At 42.7% G+C, this 26707-nt stretch overlaps 1 protein-coding gene across 1 annotated transcript in view; it reads left to right on the top strand.

Annotated features, from left to right (window-relative positions):
* FAM184B (family with sequence similarity 184 member B) overlaps nucleotides 1-26707 on the top strand; it is a 48991-nt gene that overhangs the window by 15669 nt on the left and 6615 nt on the right. Inside the window, exons 3-10 of the mRNA XM_063309855.1 lie at nucleotides 1324-1459; nucleotides 1736-1872; nucleotides 17163-17269; nucleotides 17397-17517; nucleotides 20490-20684; nucleotides 21650-21803; nucleotides 22741-22853; nucleotides 24154-24338. Of these exons, the coding sequence (XP_063165925.1) occupies nucleotides 1324-1459; nucleotides 1736-1872; nucleotides 17163-17269; nucleotides 17397-17517; nucleotides 20490-20684; nucleotides 21650-21803; nucleotides 22741-22853; nucleotides 24154-24338 (1148 nt within the window). The remainder of the gene's footprint in view (nucleotides 1-1323; nucleotides 1460-1735; nucleotides 1873-17162; nucleotides 17270-17396; nucleotides 17518-20489; nucleotides 20685-21649; nucleotides 21804-22740; nucleotides 22854-24153; nucleotides 24339-26707) is intronic.

Below are 26707 nucleotides of genomic sequence, written 5' to 3'. Positions count from 1 at the left end.
CGGTCACTCTGATAATTCATTATTTCTTAAGACAGAGTGCTAAAATATATATTAAAGGGAAGAGATAAGAAGGAAAGTGTTTCTTCATGATTCGCCCCTGCAGGGATGTGAAGCAACTCAAGCAACGCCTCTTACTGGTGCACAGTCCTTCTGATGGAGCTCAGGGTGTCTGCTTGGAAGTCCCCATTCAGAGGTTCCTTCACAGAAAGAGATGCAGATGAGCTCCCTCAGCCTCACACCTTGCAGTCTGGATTCAGGCCTTCCGACTTGGTTTCAGAATTGCTCAAGAGAAAACCCAAAGCCCCTCTTTGCCCACCGTGAATGTCCCTGCATCTTTTGCAGGGCTGTTTGGGAAGCCTCTCTCAGCTGTCCCCAGATGTTTCTGTATGCACAGCCACTTGGCAGTGACACCATCCCTGGCAGAAGTCTCTTTTTGGCCAGGCAACTGGGGATAGCTTTCAAAGCAGCAGCCCAAGCTTTGCTAGCAAAACACTTGGGTTAAGGGCTTGAAAAGAGACCCCAGCAAGTTGTGGTGCACCTCTTTCAGAAGGTGAACATAGCCCTAATGTAGATGCACCATGTGGGCTTGTCCCACAGGTTTCTTGAGACAATCCTCCCCCCCTCCCCCTCTTCTTCCATCTGCATTGGGTGGTGGCAATCAGGACTGCTTGGCAAAGAGCAGTTTCAACTGTGCATAACTGGAGAGGTGTGCCCTGCCCCCTTGAGGAGCAATGGTTTATATGTTGGACACCTCTACACAATGGATAGCAGACTGTGTACCTCCTAGGGCTACACTTGGAAAGAGCACTTCCTAGAAGTTCTGCCCTGTGGAAGGAAGACTCACGAAAATGTGTTGTGAAGCTCCTTCTAAGGAACAGAATAAATGGGACCTATTGGTTGGATTTGTGTGATGTACTGAATCATTGTTGAATGATCTGTTGTAGACTCAGAGACCCTGGCCGAACTTGAAAAGAGTTGTAACTCATGTGTTAGAACTGCCATGTCCGCGTTCATGAAACATCCTAAGCCAAATTCAGTAGCTGAAATGATGGCTTTGTAGTTGATCGAAGATCCCTCTTATAATTACTGTTGAATTTGTTTTTTAACTCAGGGACAAAACCCAGGGACAAAACCCAGGGGTATTTTTTTCCAGTCAGCAGCAGATGCTCCTATAGCATCAAGTTAGTAATGTAATTAAATTTAAATTGCATCATACCAGATTTAGCTTTTGTCTCAGCCCTTCCTATCTTTAGAGATTGGCCCCCAGCCCATGGGCAAAAGCTAATGAAATGAAATAATCATAAATGTATAATTATGTTGCAGGACTTGAAAATGCAGTTAAAGGAAGCCCAACAGGTGACTGCAGAGTCTCAGAGTATTAGTAAAACATTGGAAGAGGAGCTGGTTATTGCAAAAGAAAAACTTCTCTTGCAAGAAAAAGAATTAATGCATAAAAGAGGTAAGAGCTTATGCTGTGCAATTTTGGGGAGGTTACTGCAAGCTGGGAGTTCTGCTCTCCAAATTTTACTTCAACCGTGAAGACGACAGATAGCTTTATGCAGGCCAACTGTACTCACAACTCGTGACCAATCTGCACCAGAGGACACTAATAATGGCCGTTGTCACAACACTGAGACAATGGCTATGAAGTTCATTCTTTCAACATCTGTAATATATTATTAAACAATTCAGTTTCTTAATTGCATGCTTGGAAATGCACTTGTGGATTTTGCAGAAGCGATGCAGGGAGCACCAAACTCCCGCAGCAAATCTAGGAGTCAAGTGGATGGACTGAAGGATCGGAACGTGCACCCTCAGCGGGCGTTGCCCATTAGACACAGCCAAGGCAGCCAAGCTGGTGGAGCCTCTCAGGTGAATTTCTCTTCGTTCTGTGGGCAAAGTCCACCTGATGATCTGATCTAAATTGTAAAAGTGAACAGTGTAATCTCTTCCATCCCTGATCTGCCACTTTACATATACACAGAGAGGCAGAAGGGGAGGGTCCAACCAATGGGCTATTTAGAAATGTAATTGGGATGCAAAACCATGGTCCATTTAGACCAAACGTCTATCCCGCTGGCTGCAAAGTGGGTGCTACTGTCCTGATTTTCTGGCCAAGTTCCAAGATACAGTCAGTGGTATCCAAAGCTACACAGTTCTCTTGTGGATCTTGAATCAGCTCAAGAGAAAAAGCGCAATGTGGTCCTCCAAACACAAGGCCAATAAGGAATTGCGTATTATAGTGCTCCTTCTTTCGGTAAACAGTAATTCCAAACGATGATATCATTAGATAATACCCAAATGATAAATTATCAGTAACCTAGAGCTGGGATAGACAATCCCACAAGAGTCATCTACTAGGAGCTGCATCATCTGCCAGTGATGGGAAAGGCTAGAACCAAAAATGTCCTGGATCACTATTTTCCTATCTATCTCACTGGTTCTCAACTTGGGCAACTTTCAGATGGATGGACTTCATCTCCCAGAATTCCTCCGCCAGTATGTGTCTTGCTGAGGCTTCTGGGAGTTGAACTCCACACATCTGGAAGTTAGCTAGGTTGGAAACATTGAGCCTAACCCTTTCTCCCTTTCTCTTCTTTCTGTCTGTCTTTACCTGTACTCAGCAAGGGAAGGTACAGCTCACTTTGCCAGAATTGTGGATTGCTTGCTTGCAGACAGCTTTTGAAATTAGGTTGGGGGATATATGAATTAAACTCAAGACAATATGGGCAGAGTTTATCTACCCCTCCAGAGATGCAACCAGTAGACATCCCTGGGCACAACTGATTGGTGTGAAAGAAGTGGCCGTGACAGTTAAGTCCACTAATTGTTTTTGTCATGCTGGAAAGTTGAAGTGGGGCTATCACTAGTAAGCAGATCAGCAGCTTCTGATCCCTGCAGTTCAAGCTAGTACACTGGAAGCTCCTTCTTACCGGCTGCACTGACAATGTCAAACTGTAGCAGGTAGCAGGCTCTTTGTACCTGGCCATTTCCCAGTTGTGTTGACTAGAGTCCTGAGCCAGCCAAGATAGGTATCCTGATGGCAGGGAAACCAACGTATCTGGCAGATGCTAAGTTGGAGAAGGCTGTTGGGTGCCTTACAAAGCAAAGAAGTATAGCTGATCTGTGCCTTATGAGATTCATGTCATTGATGACTGTAGCTGTTGCAACTTATTTTTGTTACCATCTTTTTGGAGCATCAGCCTCTAACTCAGCCCACATTAGTAAATTTTGTGTGACTTCAGCAACTGAATGAATCCTTTAGGCTTTGGGTGGCAGAGGAGGGGCAAATTGGTTGAAGAAGCTGTTGTAGTTATAACTCAGGGAAATGGCAGGTTTGGATCTAGAAACTATTAATCAGGAGCATAAAGAAGAGACTTGCTGATTCGAACATGAATCAAAGTAGGAGAAAATTCATTTAAAACTACAGTTTTGGAAAGACCTTGGAAAGGATCATGCCCTTGAAATCAAATCAAGCAAAGCCTCCATGGAGTTGGAGAGAGAGAAAAACTGCAGAAGATGGGATTTTCTTCCCTATTAATTGGCCCTCTGATTCATGAATTCCTTTAAATCTCTTTGGCCATGGTGACATCATTGAAATTATTCTTGCTGAAATGGAAGCTTTAAATCACAACAGGGAATTCAGCACTGATGTAATTTTCTTTTTCTTAAATGGAGGGAAGGAAGGAAGGAAGGAAGGAAGGAAGGGAGGGAGGGAGGGAGGGAGGGAGGGAGGGAGGGAGGGAGGAAAGAATATTCCCGCACTGCACACAACACCATGATTAATGCAAGAGTTGCCCCGAAGAGGAATACAGACTGAAGAAGTGTGTTGTTTTGTCTCTTGCCTTATTTGTTTACTGCTTGAATGGAATAGTTACAAGATTTTTGTTGGTCATTCAAGAAGAAACTTATGTTTGAAGTGAGTAAGGTCTAGAGAGCAATCAGTGCTGACTCTGGACCTTTGGATTTAAAGTGCCCTCCACCTTTGCAGTGGCAGAAAGCTAAACTGGCATTAGATTTGCTGTCCCCAGGGCCAGTCCTTATCCTGTCTTTACTCTCTCTGTTCTAGTTCCTGCTGGTTCCCTGGCTTCCCTCCAAAGTGATGGGTGATAAAGCCAAACAGCTTTGATAAGTCTTGGATTCATGGAACTCATGGGGATATTTATGGAAGTCCTGGGGATCATTGATGGCAGCATGACTGCTTCTGAAGGCCATCTGCCGATCGACAGGTTGTCCTTGCTTAGCAACCACAATTGGGACTGGAATTTTGGTCACTAAGCAATGTAGTTGTTAAGTGAATCTGAGCCGATTTTATGACCTTTTTTGCAGTGGTCATTAAGTGAATCACCATGGTCGTTAAGTGAATAACACAGTTCCCTGTTGATTTTGCTTGCCGGAAGCTGGCTGGGAAGGTCGAAAATGGTGATCAAGTGACCACAGGACACTGCAATGGTTGTAAATGCAAACTGGTTGCCAAGTGACCGAATCATGATCATGTGACTGCAGGAACACTGCAGTGTCCATAAGCGTGAGGACCGGTAATAAGTCAGTTTTTTCAAAGCCATTGTAAGTCCGAACCGTTGCTAAACAAATGGTCGTTAGTGAGGACTACTTGTAGTGGACTTCCTTGACCCCTGTGAGAACAGGCTGCTGGATGAGAGGGGTCAGGGTCTGATCCAACAGGGCACTACTTACGTTCTCAGGCCATCCAAGCAGAACGGAAGAATACTGCTCAAACTCCAGTTCAGCTAAGGATGACTTGCTTCACTTGCAGTCTGGGGCTGGAGATGAGACGAAGGCAGTTTTGTGGGGCGATGGCAGAAAAAGGAGGCGGTCCTTGTATGTTTATGCCATGGTTAGGTGCCAGGGGGGAAAGCCCCATACACATGAATGGGACGAAGGACGCTCCACCCAGCACAGTCAGTAAAAGAGGCTTGACAGAAGTTGGCCTTGGCGAAACCTTGACTCCAGGGGCAATGCATATAAAAATCGGGTGGGGCTGTGATTAGGCAGTCGTAGTCACCAGATTGACTTTTCTGAACCTCGTCCCCGAGTTTCCAGACACCCCATTCAGGGACACGCTTCTATGTGTATCTTTCCATAGATACACTTTCCCTTAGTTAACATTACATGTACTTTAGCTCCTAATGAGTTGGGGAAAGGTAGCATCTTAATGAGGGAGTTAACAAATTCTGAAGAGACTTGAGTACCAGCTAGCAACCTCTCCACAGAGCAAAAAATATCAGAGGATTATCATAGTAAATTAGGATCAAATAATCACACGAAGATCCTGCTTTTCTACTAAGAGGGGATCCCATTAGCACTGGATATGTCACTCCTTTGCTTGCAACATTGCTTGTTTCAGTTTTCCATCGCTAGATTAAATCTAAAGTTCCCCATTATCAGTTATTTCCCCCCCTGGGAATCATCACCATCTTTTGCATTGCCTCCATTCCGTATTGAGATTCTCGCTGGGCTCCTCTGAATCATCTTCTGTGATTCTGCTTTAAAATTTATAGCTCTCCCCGGGGACAAAGAATTTGAAATTGGCACTTTCTCACACTCTGTTCACAGTCTTTCAAGATCAGGATGAACCGTATTTTAATCAGTGAGTTAGACCAATTAGGAAGGATCAGCTGTAAATACAGCAAGATGTGGAAGGTGAATATTCAGGGTTTTCTACACTATAAATCAGCCTTTCTCAACTTTTTGAGCCGGGAGGAACCCTTGAAATATTTCTCAGGCCTTGGGGAACCCCTGCCCATTCAGGCTCAGCTATAGGCCAGAAGTTACAAAATTATTATATTCGTTTCATGGGTAGGCCTGTATATATGCACTAACAGTGTTCTTAAACTAAAGATAAAGAATGAAACTTACCTCGTTAATGGGAAGTTGCCTGAATTTGAAATATTTTTAAAAAAAAATCATGATCTCCCAAGGAACCCCTAGGGACCTCTCGCAGAACCCCAGGGTGCCATAGAACCCTGGCTGAGAAACCCTGCTATAAACGAACATACAGCCTGTAGATTACCACTGGATTCTGTGAGCTATGGCAGCATGCTTCATCTCAGTAACTGATTTATTGACTAGTGTTGTTTTTGATGTTGTTGTTATCATCATCATCATCAGTTTTGGCAATCATATGTATGTATGATTGTAAGTAAGCACAGAAATTTATCTAGTGGAGGATAAGGGAAGGCTTGATCTTAGCCAAAAGGCCAAGAAGAAGGCATATATGTCTGCCATGATGGGGCAGTGGGTCTTTTCTAAGAGAACTTTGGTGGGGGGGGGGGTTCAGTATGCCTCCCTCCCTTCCTTAATGGCTTTGAAAACTCAAAGCAGCCATCAAATCTTACCACACGATTAGTTTTCCTCAGCTACAGTCAATCTCCTTTTCCTTCAGCCAAGATTTTGAAAGAGAGAGATGTAACTCTCAGGCTTTAATTCAAATCAAATTTTATTTACACTCCTGGAGCAAAACAAAATATAAAATAGCAATCCGGTTAAAAAATGAAATTACAGTGCAGCAGTAAAATTTAGCCACCCCAATCAGTGTGCAGAGACCCAGTTTGGTACAGCAGTCTGTGTCATTGATCTAGAAACCAGGAGACCGGGAGTTCTGGTCCCGTCTTGGGCATGAAGCCAGCTGGGGGACCTTGGGCCAGTCACACCCTCTCAGCCCTAGGAAGAAGGCAAGGGCTAGCCACTTCTGAAAATGGCCAAGAAAACTGCAGGGATCTGTCAGGCATACACCAGGAGTCAAGACGGATTTGAAGGCACCTCCCCCCAAAAACCCCCCACCACTTGGCTACTTATTTGCAACTTTTGCTCTCTTATAATGCAAATTTAGTCACGATGTATGTCATTCTCAGGTCTCTATTTAGTAAGAGGAAGGTGGATGGGCTCAGACTCAGCCTGGCAACGGGGTCACCATCTGAAGTCCTGAAAGACCAGGTTAGGGATAGATTGTCATGGAGGAGATCTATCTACAGTATGTGGTCTCTAGGATTCAGAAATGACTTGATGGCCCATGATCAGTCAATCACTTAGTAAGATGCTGAACATCAAATTCATCAGGATGCCCAAGGATCGTCTTAAGTTGAGGTTCCAGTAGAGAGTTTCTAAGGAATATATACCAGGATGTGAGTCAAGGATTCAGCACCCTTAACCACCACACGCAGGCTTTTAAAGCAGCCACCACGTGTGTTTTTTGCATTCCCATGGACCTTGAAAATAACCCAGACTCATTAATTAATTAATTAATTAATTAATTGATATTTCAAATTTAGTGACCACCCACCTCACTCAAAGAACGACTCTGGGAAGTGAATAACAGAGGTGCTGTGCTACAGCACTGTCTCCCTTGCACTTTCAGTTTGGAAGAAGGGAAGAATAACTTCCTGAACAAATGCTAATTGCACACGCTGAGCAATTCTGAGAATCCCTGGCAGATCAAAGATTGGGAGGTGGGCATAGCCAGCCACGTTAGATGTAGGGTTGGGAGCCAGGCCAGACATCTCTGTTGCCCCCAAAGTCTGGCCTTTTCGTGATAGAGGCTGCTTCTTCTGGCAGCGCAACCTGACGAGCTTGTTGATCAATGCAATCCTGTTCATAATGGGACATAAATCCCACTGGAATGAACTCCCTCATTTCAGAGAAGGCGTGTGGTTCCTGCAGACATTTTCTTTGATAGCTACTGAGCTCTGAATCGTATCAGATTTTATTATTTTTTCAGACCATCACCACATTATCTCCATTTCCAAGAGGGGCACATAAGCCCCTTGGCATGCCTAGAAAGCCAATCTGTGGGCAGCTGCAGCCTCTCATCAAATGCCAAATGCCCAGCTTTCCCCCAAAGCGGGTAGGGAACATTTCACCCGATAACGTCTGGGGCAGTGGATTCTATTAAAACTATCTGCCAGTTAAGTAGATTGAAAGGCTGAGGATCAAGTTTTATTTCTTCCTTGCAGTTCAGGATATCCATACTTTGCAGATACAGATGCTCTTTTCCATGCTAAGAGTGTTATCTTTATACCTCTAAGGCATAGCAGTAGTGCCAATTTGATGACTTCTGAATTTAGGAAGTTCAGATAAGGTTAGAAGAAACATGAGAATGAGCTAAAACAGCTGTAGTAGGGGAAGCAAACAGTAAATAGAAAGCTTTAAGGTTGTAAAACTGAAGTCCATTTTGAGTATAAATGGGATTTTATTCTTTTCTTCCTCCCTGAAAGGTTCTTGATGATGTTCATAAGCTTCTGCTATAATTGATTTTTTTTAGGAAGCACCCCAGGACTATGGACTAGAAATAATGATAATCATTTCATGCATTGTCTCTTGAAGAAGCCTCGTGGGTACAGAAAACACAAGGCTGTTCTTAGTAGAATGAAGTGACATTTTATCTTGACAAATGCCTGCTTTGAAATCCTATTTTTTGAGATAAGGAGGCTATGGAGAGGGACATCTGAGAGCAGGCTTGGCATTCAGCCAGCCTTACCATTAGGCAGAGTGAATGAGGTCATAGTGTGCCAAATGTCACAGGTATTATTTTAAGGACTACCTATTGTTATTGAATTGTTATTGTACTTTTGAGAGAAAGAGAGGGCAATTGATTGATTGATTAGTGGTGTGTTGAATTTTAATTGTACTTTCCCTCAGATACCAAAATATCCTAGCCAACTTTGGGTACTCTGTATTTTGACAAAGGAGGATAAGGACAAGACTTCATTTCAGCCTTGAGTGGTTCCTCCTTTTACTCTGTTCACTCATAAAACCTCTGGTGCCTCTTCATTCTCTCTTGCAAACTCACACCTGAAACTGTTTTCCTAGTCAGATTTGTGGAAAAGAGTTGCAGAGTTTTCTACGGCTTGAGAACTTGGTAACCCAAAGAACATCTCCTCACCTCTACTTGCTTTTGGGTTAAGCTGGTCATTGGAGAACCTTTTCCAGGTGCCCTTGTAGTCACAAGTTAGGAGAGAGTGTTTGGGGACTGGGAGTTCTCAGTTTTTATTGATCAGTATTCATTGCTAAGTGCCCTACCAGTTGTAGATAAAGTTGGGGTCTAAATGTACAAACAAAGGAATATTAAACTGGCAGAAATAGTTGACTCGATGGTAGGAGAAGAAATCGGTGCCTTTTATTGCCATTTGTCCATTGTAAACCCTCCTTCAGTCCAATGCTAGAGAAAGGGCAGAATTAATCTGAACCTTAAAGCTCACGGGTAATTAATGTTGCGCGCCTTATAAGGCATCATATGAAAAGAGTCTCCAAGAAAGAATAGGCTGACTGGAGAATTTTCGCACTGCTGGTTGTAGTAAATCTGGGGGAAATATGCAGTTGTAATCGATCAGTTGATACAATAACTCAGTATCAATAAAAACTATCTTGTATAAGGGCTGAAAAATGGAACTACAACCCAAGTGTCTCAAGTTCAAATCCTGTGTTGCCAATTAATTCACTGAGAAGCCAACTGCTGTACAAAGTCCAACTAAATGCAGTGAAATGAGTAGGTGAGTAAATGAGTATAGGTAGTCCTTGTTTAGCGACCACAATTGGGACCAGCAACTAAGTTGTTAAGGGAAGTGGTCGGTAAGTGAAACATCACACCATATCTTACTTCAGCTTCCCTTTGCTTTACAGACCTGCGAAGGTCATAAATGTGAGGACTGGTTGCAAAGTCACTTCTTCATCACCATCCTAACTGTGAACGGTCAATAAATGAAGGAATCGCTAAATGAGGACTACCTGTAGTTCTACAGGTAGCTCAGCCTCATCCCTTGTTCATTTCATGGTGATTGTTGCGATCTGCCTTATAGGATGAATATTTGCAATATTCTGGCATTTCATTATCCTAGTTCTCTGTTTGCCAATTCAGTGCAAATCAACTTTAAAGTTTATCTTTTAAAACATTGAAGGGTATGCAGTTGGCTCAAAAAGGGTTTTTTTTTCCTGTCTTCTGGAGTTTTTTTTAAACGTTTATTTTCCAGTGCAAAATAATGAAAGATGCAGTAATGTTACTGCTTATGTCTCACGAAGGCTGTAGAGCGATTGTTTCTGTTAGACCGTATTATCATGACTTCTTCGGTAAATGAATTCCGTCCACAACTGGGCTTGTCGGCGAGAGGATGGCGGGCACTGTATCTGGAGATCAGAGGGCACAGGGAAAGAGGAGAGGAAGGTGCTCCCATTTTTACTGACTGAGCAAGCAGGAGCCAAGGTGATAGGAAAAACAGGATTTTCTGTGTGTTGTCGGCCAAAACAGATCTTTAGTACATATATTTTCTACTTTAATTATCCTGCTGCAACATGCCCTTTTCATAAGGACAGGTTTGGCCTCAGCTGAAGGGGTAATGGGTGTTTGGGATTATATCAGACAAGTCCATTTTATTGCCCTAGCCTGAGTCCATATGGAGAACATTTTTCTTGCTAAATTGGTCTTTAAGGCTAGAGGCTTTCATCAGCCAAAATCGTGGCACTCTAAATATGCAGAATTTCTTAAATTTTATAAAAGAAAAACCTAAGTGAGGTATCTGCAAGGGGGCAAGTGAAGTCATGCTGCCTCTTAGCACAATTTTAAAAAGTAACTTTCTTGGCTACTTTAGGCGTATTTTGACCAGAACCAAGAATATATTGTGTAGTCCAAAATTTAAACCGCGCAGCGGGGTGAGCTCCCGTTGCTAGTCCCAGCTCCTGCTCACCTAGCAGTTCGAAAACATGCAAATGTGAGTAGATCAATAGGTACCGCTTCGGCGGGAAGGTAACGGCGTTCCGTGAGTCATGCTGGCCACATGACCCGGAAGTGTCTATGACAACGCCGGCTCCAAGGCTTAGAAACGGAGATGAGCACCGCCCCCTAGAGTCGGACACGACTGGACTTTACGTCAAGGGAAACCTTTACCTTTTACATCTATAACAGAGGTCATACTTTTCACCATTGTCTGTCTTTGACTTGTTGATACTTTGCCAAATGTCTCCTCAGTTCAAACTACAGGTAGTCCTCACTTAATGACCACAATAAGGACTGGCATTTCAGTTGCTAAGTGAGGCAGTCATTAAGTGAGGCACCACGTGACTGGACCTGATTTTACGAACGTTTTTGCGGCAGTTGTAAAATGAGTCAACATGGTCATAAAGCAAATTGTGACGGTCATAAAGTGAATCAATTTGTTTCCAATTGATTTTTCGGGTCAGAAACCAGCTGGGAAGGTTGCAAATTGTGATCATGTGATCGCAGGATGCTGCAAACAGTTGTAAGTGCAAGTGGTTGCCAAGCATCCAAATCACGATCACGGGACTGTGGGGCTGGTGTGATGGTTGTAACCTTAAGGACTGTCCTAACAGTCAGGAACCACGCTGAGACGAGGAATAGGTCTCTAGTGTTTTATTACTGCTACATAAGACAGAAAACCCTAACAAACTGAAGAAACGTGGGAAAAACCAGACAGATAAACCCCAAACGTTAAGGCGGGTCTGATCTGTGTCTCTTTGAATGGCTGCTTAATTCCTCAGTACTACGCATGCGTTTTCCCCCCTGGATAGGGGCCCCCTCCTGCTCACCATCAGTACTCATGACAAGGACGAGTCATAAGTAACTTTTTTTTAGCCCTGTCGTATCTCTGAACCATCGTTAAACAAATGGTCATTAAGTGAGGACTACATGTAACCAGTCTGGCATTCTACTAAGTTAGAGAAGAAAAAGTGAACAGATTTACAGTCCCATAACATACTTTCCAGACTGTTAAGTATGATTAGGAGCTATTCATCAGTGGCTGAGTTAGCTGGGGGAGCTGTAGAGAACATTCTCCATTTCTCTAGATTTTCAGGGACAATTACACAAAAGGAGTGCCAGTGTGCAGAAAAGAGAGAGAGTATATTTGGCAGCTTTTGAAAAAGCAGAAGATTAGATACCCGATTGAAAAGGCCTCCAGTGCACCATTGGCAGCTGTTAATAACAGTGAACCCATCCAGATGTGATTTAATGTTGGAATATTAAAGATATTAAACCAAGCGTAAAAGCTGTTGGACCCCAATTAATCTCATTCTGTTGCATTAATTATCAGAGCTCACTTTATCAGTTGGGAGAGGGTGTGAGTCAGCAGCTTCAGATGGCTGACTTGGGGTGATGGGAGCAATGGACAATTCATTACTGCTGCTTTTTAATGGCAAGACAAAGTAAGAAGCTTGTGGTATATAGAGAATTATGGGCCAATATAAGCTGGGATTGGGTGTTTTGGGTGGGTGGGAGAAAAGATAAGCATTTCATTGCTGGCACGTCTGAAAATTGAAGGCCAGGGGTCTGTAGGGGAGGCAAAAAGTGTCAAAATGACAGCTGTGACACACTCATATTGACAATTGGAGGCCCTGCTTAAAGCCAGCATAAATAGAAGTTTAAAAGATTCAGCTAACCCAGATCTCAGGAAAGCAACATTCTGAAAGATAAGTTCTTCACTTAATATGGTGCCATAACGAATGTATAAAAAACCATTTCTTATTCAAACAAAGTCAAATTCAACTGTTTTTGCCTGGGAAGCAGCACAGTGGCTCACCCAGGCTGGAGGACATCTCAGTGAGATGCGTGCTTCAGGAGAGGCAGATCCCCTGGAAAGTACTGGCTTTCTGCCAGATCAGTTGAATGCCTTCTCCCTCTGCCGTCCCCAGCCATATTATATTTCTAGTCTTCAAGCCAAATAAAGAAAGCAATGACAGGGGGGTTTTGCGGGGGAGGGGGAGATTTTCCAGGCCCTCCAACCTGTCATCAGTGGGAATGGATTTTGCAGAGTTTACTTTTTGTCAACTTTTATCAGTCTTTAGGACTGAAGAGTCATAGAAACAGACATTTTTTTAAACTGCTCTGTAAAATTGCCCATCACCAAATGGCTCTGGACAGGACTGCCTACCTAGTTACCCGTCCAGGTAAATAAATATTCAAAACGTCTGTAGAGGTGTATCTGGTTAATTGGAAAACCAGAAGCATTAAACCTTTAAAAGCTTGAAAAAGGGTAAAGAGATGAATAGGGGGCTTATCTGAATTCCAGCAATAGTCATCCCTGCCCCACCATGAACACTGGACAGGAGGAAGCAGACAGTTCTTGGTCTACACAATGTAACACTTTATACCCAAATTCACGCCTATCTTGTCATCAGAAGGATCCCTAAAATCTTACTGGAGGACTAAGATTTAGCGGACTCAGATCAAGATCTGCCGTTCTTCATTACTCTTTGCAAAGCTTCTGCTGGTATTCCGTACCTGGTGGCCAACCGTCTATCTTCTGCCATCTCCAAGGATTACGCACATTTCTTTTGCTCCTGTGTTGTCTCCCTTCGAGCCATTTTTTGTGGCCAAAATATGTCCCATGACCAGGCAAAAGTGACAGGGCTGTCGACGTCACAGGTTTAGTCTGATTTGCTGTGCTAATCTGCTCCCAGTTAATAAGATTTTACTGTTGACATCTGCTGTGGTGTGAATCATTGGTTTCTCCCTCAGTTGCTACCTAGCCTATCAAACACAGCTGGAGTTCTTCTCCATAAATATTTAAATGCAGAAAAAGGGAGAGAGGGCACATTTTCCTTTTAACTGGGGAATTTTGATGTGTTAATGCATTTTTAAAAAAAATATTCTCTGCAAGTTTGGTTGTCAGAGTTGAAAAGCAGTAACAATAGCAACAGGGAATATTAACATGAGTGGGATTCACACCTATGCTCAGAAAGGAAATTACATTTGGGGAAAAATGGGGCTCTCACCTTGTTTTCTGTCATTTTATGTATAGTCTAGTTTTGTGTGCCTTTTTCTCTGTGTGCAGTGGTCTCAGTAGGTCTTGCAGTGAAAACATAACAATGGAAAAATGAAACATAAACAAGGAGCAACATGGAAAGCAGCAGATTAAAGAATGCCATATTCCAGTAAAGCCAACAGTAAGTCAAGATCAAAAGCAAATTGCTGAGAAGCCAAATATCACTCAAAGCTATTCAAGGTGGATAAGAACTGGGCAGGATTTCACCTCAGCCTAACATGGATGAGGAACCTGTAGGCCTCTTGCCCCCCACCCCCCACCCCCCACCCCCCACCCCCAAGTTGCTGAGCATTTCTCACATCCTTTGCCACTGGCAGTGCTGACTGAGGCTTCTGGGAACTGTAGTTCATAGACTCATAGAACATGGAAGAACATTCGTGCAGGGATCCACTACTAAAGCATCTCTAAAATATCCAGCCTCAATTTAAACACCTCCAGTGAAGGTGAGTCCATTACCTCCTTGGACAGCTTGATCCCGGAATCCTAAAGTGGAAAGTTGGGGAAGGATTTTGAGAGTCATGTCCCACCCCCTGCCCTGCCAGTTGGCCTTCAGTGAAGGAGAGTCTACCACCTCCAAGGGGGCAGTCTTCTTCACTGTTGAACAGCTCTTACTGCTAGGAATTTTTTTCTTGCTGTCCAGTCAAAAACTACTTGTAATTGAAGCCATTGTTTCTTTTTCTGTCTGGAACACGTTCTGGTCATCTTCTGCATGACAGTCCTTCAGATACTTGAGGGCTATCGAGTCTTCCCACATTCTTCTCTTCCCCAGGCATCATCTAGCAGCCTATGGCTTCCCCCAAAGTTTTTTTTGCCCCAGTTAGACCTATCTTCATTGTATTTCTGGAATGGGCAGGCATGGATATATTTTAGGTATTAATATTAATACATAATAAGAGATTTTAAAAGCATGTCTTTGGGGGGCAAGATAGTCTGGTGGCTGAGTAACTTCTGACATATCTAGAGGATACTGACTCTTCAGACCGAAGCCTGGGGTGACATGCAAATAAGCTTGACTGTACTACAGAGGCTCCACTTTTACCTAGATAGTTAATTCTAGAACATGATGGTCCATACCGAAGTCCTGCAGAACCTACAGAAGTCTCTTGGAGATCTGGGATTCATGCCCCAGTCTCTGCCTGTGGCAATCAAGCTATTTCCCAAAATGGAAGCTTTCTCCTTCAGCTTGTTAAAGACTTCATTGAGAATGTGGTCATAGTCCTGTATAATATTGCCCTGTATCATTTTAGCACTGAACTCCAGGTAATTCAGTGATCTGCTGGACTCAAGAGAAGCTACAGTATTAATTGTGTATTCCAGTTACATTTGTTTAGCATTTATACTATATTATTGAACACTACATGTGCATCATTAAAATGTAACAGGTATGTAGATCCAATAGTTGCTTCTCCATGTTTTAGAAGATGGGGCTAATCTGGATAAAGAAAAAAAGATTGAAGTTCAAACCAGGCAAGGTGGAGGTGTTGTGGTTGGGTGGTTTGTCCAAGCTTAAGAGTTGTGTTGAAGTTGGTTTCTAACAAGATTGTGTTCAACTTGAAAGGAATCCTTTAGAGTCTGTGAGCACTTTTGTGCTCAGAAATTCCCTGTTATCTGAAATACATCGGACAGCATGTAATCTTAAATAAATAAATAGATACATACATACATACCAATGGCCTTGCTTTAAATATAAATGGCCCTTGTTAAATAATTCAGTCACTAGGAAAGTGATAGCAGGATAGACCATTAGGCTATGTCAGCAATTGATCAACTCATCCCATGAGCAAGGCGGCTCTAGTGCAGTAACAGCACAGGCTGGGGATCAGAAGAGACACCTTATTTCAGTTTAAATCAATCAGTCCATCAGCATTCTTCTTGTGGGCTTCCAGAGACATCCTGTGATTATAGTTGGATGCCAGACTAGATGTAACCTTGGCTAGATCCAGTGGCCCAAAATAGGAAGCTATGCAAATTTTAAAGAAATTGAACCCATTACAATTTTTTTCCCTTTCAGACCCTGACCACAGTACACTGCATTCATGAATGAGGAGAAGCTGTACTAGAGACAGAAAGTGTGGCTCACTTTAGGTTGTAGCTCCGTTAATTAACTGAAAGAATAGACGTACGCATTTCATCATTCTCAGCCAATATGTGCATTGCAACTCCTAACACCCACCCGGCATGCGGCTGGGGATGAGGGAATTTGTAATACTTTTTGAAGACATTGGTTTAAAATATGAGCTAGGATATTGATTGTCTTCAACTGGTAGGTAGTATGGAGCTTGGCTATAAAAGGATCCTGTGTGCCTGTATGGGCATATAATGATGCTTGTGTCATATTACTTGTGTGTGATAAATGTGGTCTTCTGGATCTGAAAAGGAGCCAAAGAGTGCATAAAAGTCAAGCTTCCTAAGAGTTACTCAGCTGGATTTAGTACCTCCCTAGAACTTATGGGCTAGGTTGTTTGTACGCTCTCTGGAGTATAAATGCAACCCTTGGTGATTTCTGTTCAGTTCCTTGTGTGTTACGATTAGTAGTGAGGTATAGAATGAAGGCTAAAATATGAACTGTCTCAAACCCAATGAAATTAAAGTTGTTTTCACCAACACAGTTGAACTTCAATGGGTAGTTTTGACTCAGTCCTATTTAAATGCACAAATATCAGAATTCTTTCAGTGAGTGATTTTGCAGATATGTTTTATGACTTTACCATACCCCCTTCCACTGTCCTTAAGCTCTGCCACTACTACACTATTCTCTAGCCTTGATTGATTGATTGATTGATTGATTGATTATGTGCCATCAAGAAGTTTTCCACTCCTGGTGACCACATAGATAGATTTTCTCCATCAGAGTCTATCCCTAACTTGGTCTTTCAGGACTTCCAAGTCTTCTCCACCCATGGGCCTGCCTTAATCCACCTTTGATCTGTTTCCCTGCATGTGACCAGCAAGGACCATCAGTTGTGTGACATTTTTACTCTGGTCTTGACCATCAGACAGGTGAAAGAAAGATGGAGGGGACAGAATCTTCATGGAAGGGAATTTGGCATCAGAGTTTTGTTCTGGTTGAGGGCTTCATCATTAGTATTCACCACAGTTGATCCAAGAGAAACCAAGAGAACCACACCTGGAAGAAACCTTTGGCCTTAAATGCTGGGGAAAAGTAGCACCTGCATTGTAACCACAGCTCCCTAGGATTGCCAGCCTAGAATGATGAAAATAATTTCTTCCATATTCATTCTCAAAGCAAATGGTAATAAAGACCCTAAAATGGAAGGGTGGGAGATGGCCTACTATACAGCACCCCCATAATATAGGGAAGACTTTGAGTAAATCGTATCAGATCCCAAACTGAAGCATTATTTTTAATCCCAGGATCCATTTGTACAACAGAGTGAGATTTCCAAACAGTCTAAAGAAAAAGCAAAAATCAGAGACCAGCCAACCTCTGTCCTGAGCACCAGAAATGGAGAAAAACAAAGGTACAGTTCTAATTGGTCCCTAAGGACCACCAACTTTACATCAAGAGCTATTTTTTATATGTCTGGTAGCTATTCTATTGAAATATGCTAATCTTTTTTTTCATAACAAAAAAATGTTTTCTTCAAGGCTGGATCCTCGAGGTACACCCAAAAAAGAAGACAAGCGGTCTTCTGCAAGTCTTCCAAAGGAGACAACCAAAACTTTGCAAGAGGAATGGTACTACCAAAAGACAGAATTGGAAGCTCAAGTACTGTGGCAGATTCTGTTTTGATATTTATTAACACGTGACTTCTTCAGAACTGTAAGCTTGATTCCTCTCAACCTTGGCAACTTTAAGATGGGTGGACTTCAACTCCCAGAATTCCCCATGTCTGGGGAATTCTGGGAGTTGAAGTCCACCCATCTTAAAGTTGCTAAGATTGAGAAACACTGCTTTAAATAAAACAGTATTCTGAATAAGAAGTGATACAAAGATGGAGTGACCCATTTCTCTTCAGCCTTGGCTTCTTGGTCTCTCTTAATCCCACCCATGGTTTCACTGAACATGTGTGCACTGTACAAGCCAAGCCAGGGACCTTTCAGCTGTCTCTCTTCAACCAGAATCCCTTGGGTTCTTCAGGACGACAAGCCCTGTAATCCCCAGTCAGCATTATCTGTGGTCAGGGATTCTGAGAGCTGTTGTCTCAAAATGCCTGAGAAACCAAGGGTGTGAAGATAGGAAAGGGTAAAAAATCACGATGGTGGCCACAGCCATGTGATCAAAATGACACCCTTTTTTACATGCAGCAATCACATGGTCACAGATGCCATCTTGACTTCTTTGCGCTCCAGTGGATGCCCCTGAGTGAAGCCCATGTTCATTCTAATCTAAGTGTGAAGCATGAATTGTTACCACTGAATTCATCTTTTGGTGTACTGTATTGGCAAAGATAAAATGGGAGAATGGATTAACAATCCTCTCCTCTCCTAATTGGTTTCTCAATCACTTGTGCTGAGTGAAGATCTGAAAATAAACCATGTTCTAAAATCCCAGCACTGTTTTATAAGACAGCATGCCAAAAGGTGTAAGATGAGAGATTCTTGATTAGCTTCACTGCCTTTTTCCAAAGGCACAAGAGCAATCAGTCTGCTTAAATCTCTCTCTCTCCCATGATAACAGAACATGTTGCAAGTCAATTTTTTAGGTTTTTTTGCCTCCAGGGATACAAAACATCGAGTCGCTGTCTTTCTGAATGCAGATTAGCAATGTGGGGCATGATTTGCTGAATGACAATTCCAGGTATCCTTAGGCAGGGTGGCAAATGGGGAGGGATTTCAAGAATCATAGATAAGCTGCATCTGGAATGCCATGGGGTGCTCCCTAACCACACTTGTGGGCAGTAGTCTGGAAAGGGAGCAAAAGGGTGGTCTCTTTCAGATCCAGCTCAATTCCTGAGGGCTACGTGGACACATCCATGCAGGGTTCTTGACACAGGAGAGAAGGTGTTGCCTATGCCTTCTTTTGAGGATGGATTTGAATCTTAAGTCTCTCTGTCCTAGTCCAATCACTACACTGTTCTGATTTCGGAGTGAGTTTTGGAATGAAGCACTATTTTTGAGCTCCTCTGCTGTTCTGTGAAGCTTTCCTGGAGGACCAGCCAGGCAGTTCCCCCACAGTTGACTGAGTCTGGGGTTTGCACAACACAGCTGGTGGGGTGGGGTGGAAACTGACCGACAATGTCCAGTACTGCCCTTCCCTTCACCCAGGACTGACAGGGCTGATGGATTCATGCAACACATATGACCTTTAATGACTTGGTTATGTGGGTTGTGTGAACCCAGTCCTTCAGTTATAAAATTAGCTCAAAATGCCAAACAATACCAGGCAGACCATCTCAGTGTATGTAGTATTATGTCCTCATTTACCATGGTCCTGTTAGGCCCGTAGGAGTAAAATAGAGAATAGAGGATTTATTGTCAAATAAATAGATTTATTTAACAAACGTATGTAGCCACCCATCCACCCAAAGAACTCCTCACGGCAAACAGAAATAAAACAACTGAACTATAGAAATCCAATTCAAAAGAAACTAGGTTGAGTTCCCTAAAAATTACATTTTCAACATATCAAGGAAAAACCACACTGCCCCAGAGCTCCATCAAAATCCCTGCCCCAAGGCCTGGGGGAAGAGCCAGGTTTACTCATTTTCTAGGGAATAAGTGCACCATTTTGTGGGAGAAGAGGATAATGCCACCTTAAAGTCAACAAAATAAAACAAAATGTAGTTGTAGTTGTAAAGATTTTGGATTCATACCACTTCCAGATTCCTCCGTTCAAAAGCAAACTGGGCTGTTTCAGTCACTTCAGCCCACTCTGAAGTGAGCAAAACAATGCATGGGCAAAGTGGGGTGTTTTAAAGTTGAAATGGTTGAAAGCTGAAACATTTTGCACGCCCATTTCTCTAATCCTGTGCATACTAGCTGCCCCAACTCTAAAATAAGTTTAAATTGAAGAGAAAGTGTGGGATGTCAGGCAGCGTCAGTCCCAGTTTTCTTCAGCATACCTGTGGCAGCACGTTGCAGAGTTGTGGATTTGGGCCCTGTGAGCCAGGCTGAGCTGTCCTTCTGGTGTGATCAGCAAGCAACAGCAAAGCTACAGTAGATATCCTAAGCAGCTGCAACCCAAGGGTGTCCACAGGGGGAGGAGGGCATCAAAAAGCTCAAGATGGAGACTACAGTGATACATGTAAAAAAGTGGGGTGGGACTTCAATTGCCATCTTGACTCTTGGGATGCCCTAGGCATAAGCTACAGTTTATAGGATTACCTCTAAAGTTATTGGACCCTTATGTCATCCATCTGAACCAATTGTTGTGATTCTGTCTTCAAGATCTCATTTGAAGACACTAAGGAAATTAATTTTGCTGATTCCAGTAAAATACCTGTGTCTTTAAACATAGATTGTTTTCATCCTGTTGATTTTTTCAGTAAGCTTAGCTTATTCTGCCATGATAGGGTTTCCTGACCTTGCTAATATCTGTCTGTCTATTTATTTTCAATGAGCTATAAAGACTGGTGGTGGAAAACCATTACATCTGGTCTGTTAGGTAGTGCATTTTCAAAGCTCATAGTGCTCAAAGAGTGTCCTTGGAATAAATTTTACTTGAAAGAACTTGTAATGATGCCAAGAAGGTAATGGCACCAGTTAATCATTGTGTCCTCCTAATTTTAATACACGAAGGTCACACGGTTGAAGCAAATATTAGAACAACAAGAAAAGACTTTCAGAGAAGCTTTCAAACAACAGGATCTTCTACACTCCAGTAAAGAGAAAGAAAAGGTGTTGCAAGACGCCATTAAGCAAAGCCAAGATCATGAGGTTCAACTGGAAGCATCTCAGCAGAAAGCTATCAATCTCCTGGAGAAAGAATTCAAGGTTGGATTGGACTGACATTGTGGTTCCCTTTTCTCTCCTTCATATGGGAGCTAACCATGCTGAATTGTTGAGTGCACAAGCTTGGGAGATATTTTTTCTAGAATAAAAGTCAATCTAAAAGTGTGCAAAGGTTTTGGCTGTGACAGATTTGGAAAGTTTATCAGATTGCCTAATTTTGTCTCTGGCCAGTTGCCTCTAACTCAGATTGACATCATTGGGCAAAATAAAAAGGAAAATGGGCACTGAAATAGGAGAAATTTCTCTCAAAGGCCAGTAGGAAACAATTTAATATAGTAGACACAGTACCCTTGATAAAGGAATCCCCCAGAACAAGGGTTTCTACATAATAAAATATGTTTGGGTTACATCATGTGGCACCCACCCCCAGATCCTTCCTTTGATGCATACCATTCCCTCCTAATTTTTAACATTAACCCTAACAGAAATTTAACTAAAAGGGTTAGAGCATTATCTTGACTTACCATCCTTGATACTTATAATAATGTTTCTGAACTATGCTTTGATATTCATAGAAAATGAAGGCCAGGTGGCTGCAGTGAAGGACTATATTTGGAAATCTATCCAGAAAAATAAATCAAAGTTGGAGTAGTGCAAAGTTTTCTGGGAGCAAAAGGTGTGGGCCAGGGGTAAGCAAAAAGCCAGCAACTCTTTTGTATATATATTGTGGTTACTCTCACAAAATTGCTATCATGGTGAGTGGGGGAGGTTTGTGAGAGTAACCACAATATATTTTCAGACTTCCAAATATATTGGTTTGGAATATCCATAAATATTTGCTTGTTCATTCACTAAGAATGCCTGTTGGAGCGGGGAAACTTTACCAAGGAAGATATCAAGGAAGATCATCAACATCATCATCATCTCTACATACATGTCCATACCAGCATTACCTGTTGGTTGACCTCCGCATAAAAGGGCTAAAGAATTTTTTTCATTGGTGACAGGAGGTAAAGGAGACTTGGAAGAACGAGTACGATGACAAATTCAAGGCTCACCGGCAGTCACACATTCGAGAAATGCAGGCCTTGGAAGACAAGGCAAGGAAAGTGTTGCAGAGCGAACTGCAGAGGATGCAGAAGCAGCAGTCTTTGTTGATAGGTACTGTAAACTGGGCTTGCACAATGTTTGGATGATCAGCAGGAATTAGGGATATGAAAAACCGTATCCCTTTCATCTCTTGCCCTCTTTTCCCCTCCCTTGGGAATTTTAAGACATTTTTCAAACATACGTTGTAGGATGACACTGCAGGATGTTAGTTAGTAATCTAATCACCGAGATATTGCTACTATTTGGGGAAATAAGGTCTAGATGTTCACCTTTGCACTGGTGAACTTGTTAAGAATCATGGCCATGGAGAGCATTGCAGCCACAGTGCCCAATAGCCAGAAGGAGGAGAGATGTTTGCTCACAGTGAAATGGATCAGCAGGTGAACCAGATCATACCACTTGAATCAGAAAATACTAGTTCTGATGCATGGTGGAGAAAGTGGAGTGGCCGGGTGTGGGCAGGTGATGCCATTGTGCTATGTTAGGGGTAGTCCTTGCTTAACGACCATTTGTTTAGTGACGCTTTGGACCTATGACGGTGCTGAAAAGCCAACTTGCAACTGGTCCTCACACAACCGTCGCAGTGTCCTTGCAGTCACATGATCACAATTTTAGCAACCAAAATTCCAGTCCCAATTGTGGTCATTAAGCGAGGACTACCTGTATTCACACAGAGAGGATAGGTTCCCTTTTAGAAGCCTGACTGCCTCATTTGTACCAACAGAAGCCTCCTGACAGTCCTCAAGGTTAGCCCCACGTAGAGTACTTTGATGTAGTCAAGCCCCACGTAGAGTACTTTGATGTAGCCAAGAGAGAACTAAGTCTAACCAGCTCAGGAAGGGCCACAGCTGGTGCAGAGACATAGGACTATATCTATTATCCATTGCTATAGCATACATAAATTTGCAATGGTTTCGTCCTAGAGTATCTATAACTGTTTTACATCCAGCCATTCCTCCACATTCTAAAAGTCTGTCAGTGTTTTTAGACTCTCTGAGAAAGGAGCTGTCAGAGCAACAGGTATCTTCCATGGTCCGCAGTAAAGTGGAAGAGGAGCTTCAAGAGGAACTGAAGAACCTGATGGGCGTCCAGAAGCAACAGGCAAGATTCTCACTTCATGGGAATGTCTTGGTTCTGTATGGAAGCTTTAAATCTGTCCTTAGAACGCATTCGCTAATTTCTAAGGATTGGTGGTATTTTCACAGTTCAGAACCGTAGCACTGTATCTTTTTTGAAACTTTTCCATGAGATTGTAGACATACCGCTACTGATACCATTCATGGCTGTATCATATTGGGTAGAGATGTCTGCAAGGGCGGGAGGAGGCATCAGGAAGTCAAGATGGCAGCCACAACTGTGTGATCGAAGCCCCACTCCTTTTTTTAGGCATGTTGCCATGCATGTAAAAAGGGGGGTGGGGCTTCAATCACACAGTCATGGCTGCCATATTGACTTTCATTAACATGCACCTATCACCCATCCACCCACACACAGATGCCCCTGCTCTTGGGGGTGGGGGGAATCTGCAGGAATGTCTCTCTAATGTTGCAAGAACATAATTCTATAATATTGACATGTTACATAAAAGGCAGAAGGGTGTAGAGAGTAAGGAAGATGACCTTGACGGAAATAGGCAACGTCTGCTACCAAATGATAAGGGAAAAACATATCTTAAGCCCAAAAGAAGCAGAAAGTCTGCAGAAGCAGCTCAGACAGACACCTCCCTAATTCACATAAGTAGAAGGGGAGGTACAGCACAATCAGACTTCTGCCATTATAGCCACTCTTGATAAAAGTGGTTTTAGCTTTTCTGTGCTGTTGATTCCTGGTCTGATCTACCTGAGGGGGCTGACAAAAGGCACATGTTGTCTTGCTTGTTTTTCTCAGCTGCCTTTCTTAACAGCCTGCATAATTTGTTCTGCTTTTGTTAAGCAAGGGAGCAACAAGGAATTAAATCAGTGCTGACTCGTGAAAACTAATAATCTTAGAGTATAGATTGGTTTGGTTTGAGAATCAGCCAGGCATTGCCTGCACACTTTGAAGCACGACTTTCCCAATCAGATGGCCCACCAACGAGCAACAGCTGTTACTAACAGAGGGATGGATAGCCACATTATTTTCTTCAGTGCTCAGGATAGATTCAGCTATACCAGATATATTCAGCTCTGATAGTACATGATAATTGAAAGATACAGACTCTTCCAAGAGCAGATTGCTATAACTTCACATGGTCTTGAAAAACGAAGAATTCTGTTACATTTCTCTTCTGTTGTTCAGTAGAAACGACCCCACCCTCCCTCCAAGTGAGCATTTCTTTCTTTCTTTGTATTTACGAAGTGGCATCTTATCATCACCATTTCTAATGTGAAGGCTTAATACCTACCTTTGCTATTTTTCTCAGGAAGAAAGTTACCAAGCTCAGGTACAGTCCCTTAAGGATGAGCTGGAGAAATGTCAGAAAGAAATCTCAAGGCTCAAGAAGGAGAATTCCCTTTTAAAGGACGCAGTGGACCTGCTAAGTGGAGACGTGGAGCTACAGAAGCAAAGCGCCTCAGAGCTTCAAGGCAGGGAGAACCAAGAGAAAAGGTTGAGCACTCATTGTAATCTTTCTTGCAGTGTCTTAGAAAAGCAGCCATATCCAACCTGCTAAAACACACCTTAGAATGAGCTGTGTTCATCTTGGTGGGATGTAGATAATGTAAGTTGTGGTTAAGGTCCTCCACTTATCATCCCTCTGTTAACATTAATTGCCTGTGCCCAATGAGTCTTCCTTCCTGTTGAGTGACTGAAGTTGATATAGTAATGAGATCAGTGGAAGTCAATGTTGCATCCTCAATGAATGTCTGAAGTGTTTAGATGTGATAAAAGGGCAGAGGGAACAGAAAATGTAAGAATCTCATTCTTTTTGATCCATATCTACAGTCTATCCACAGTGAATATTCACCAGAAGTGTGAAAAACATTTGGAGATGGAATCTCTAAAATGTCCCGTTTCAACCTTGCTGAGAAAGTTCTGACATTGGGAAGGCCTAGCGAAGAGAATATTTGTAGCTCAGGGTTGAACTGTGGAGTCTGGAGTTTGATAGCAAACTCCGCTCCCTTCTCGCACTGAAGATGTTGCCTAGTCTGGCAATGAAACATAATTCATCTCAGAAACCACCAATGGACTGTTACAACCACACGGCATCACCGTAGCACATAAACCAACTAAAACTCTTCAAAACGTATTAAGTAACCCAAAAGACCCAATAGCCCAAGAAGAGAAAACAGGAGTTATTTACAACATACACTGCAAAGCCTGCAACAGCCGCTATGCAAGACAGACAGGCAGAAGACTAGCAGAGCGCATCCACAAACACCATCTAGAAGTCAGAAGACACGATGAGAACTCCTTAATCTCACAACGCACGAACAGACTCAACCATAGTTTCAGCTGGGAAACTGGGAGCATCCTAGACTGAGCCAGATCCAAAAACGCCAGAGAATTCCTGGAAGCCTGGCACTCAGACAAAGCAGCCATCAACAGACACATAGAGGTAAACAACATTTACATACCATTCAAAAGAGACAACAGAAAAGCCAAAAGACCAGGACACTCCCTTGCCAGCAATCAACACCCAGATATGCAAAAATCAACACTAGGATTAACACCAGACGAACCATCAAACAGCACAATACACCCTAATCAAGGAACTATTAACTCGTCAATCAACCAAGCAGCAAACAGCCCAATCGAGGAACTCCCAAGAAGAGAATAACACCCCCACCAACACAAGCAGGGCAAGCCACGGTATATAAACTGACAGCAAGGCCCGCTCCCTCTTTGCACTGAAGATGTTGCCTGGTCTGCAAGAAAACAACAAGGCTGAGAGAGCACCAGGGACTCCACAGTTCAACCCTGGGCTACAAATATTCGCTTTGATTGGAACCATGGGCTCCTCTAAGCAGCCATCCGAGCATTTGGAAATCAAGATGATTCACTCTTACAAAGCAGGGGAAATCTATTATCTCTAAATGCTTCCAGATAGCACGTTCAACTGTGAGAAACATTGCTAAGAAATGGAAAAAACATGGAACTGTTGAAGTCAAAGAAAAATCTGAAAGACCAAGTAAAAGAACTAGAACTGCCCAGAATGGGTCAGATCTCCAGAACAGATCATCGAAATGACCTGGTGACAAACTTAGCTGACACTAGAGTTGCTGTCTACCGTCCACAAGAGTTACTTTTACAACAGCGATCTGCATGGGACGGTTTTCAGAGAGAAGCTGTTTCTTCAGCCTCGTCCCAGATGTCACTGCCTAAAGCCATGTTTCTCAACCTTGGCAACTGTAAGATGTGTAGACTTCAACTCCCAGAATTCCCCAGAATGGCTGGGGAACTCTGGTAAGCTTGAAATATTTTGGAACAAAGTAGTTCAGACTGATGTTTAGCCGTAAACACACAAGATAAACTTGGAGAGGAGAGGATTTGAAGAAAAGAACACTTTGTCACCTTTTAAGCACTCTGTTGTGCTTTGGGGTTATGTGACGGTTAGTGGCCCAAGAAATCTTGTGCAGGTGAAAGGAAGCATGGACTTAACTGAATATCAGTGTATCTTAGAAACCCCTGTCTCACAGGCAGTGAGGAAATTGAAACTGAAAAGAAGTTGGATATTTCAGCAAGACATTGATCCAAGTATACTTCCAAATCAGTTACGAAGTACTTACAAGAAAGAAAGATAATTTGTTTTACTTTTATCTTCTATAGTCCTTAGACTTGATTGTTACTGAGAATCTGCGGGGATATCTCAAGCAGGCAAGGAGACCCACAGATACCTCTGAGCTAGAAGAATTTTGTAAGGAAAAGTGGGGGAAAATTCCAAAAACAAGCCTAGAAAGGCTCTTAGCTGCTGAAGCAAATGTTGGAAGCTGTTATTTCTGTCAAAGGAGGTGTTACAAAGTACTGATCAAATGACT

The sequence above is a fragment of the Candoia aspera genome, chromosome 8 (genome assembly GCF_035149785.1).
Source record: "Candoia aspera isolate rCanAsp1 chromosome 8, rCanAsp1.hap2, whole genome shotgun sequence".
Classification (NCBI taxonomy): Eukaryota; Metazoa; Chordata; class Lepidosauria; order Squamata; family Boidae; genus Candoia; species Candoia aspera.
The sequence above is the reverse complement of the archived record's forward strand: the minus strand, read 5'-3'. Positions and strand labels throughout refer to the sequence as shown.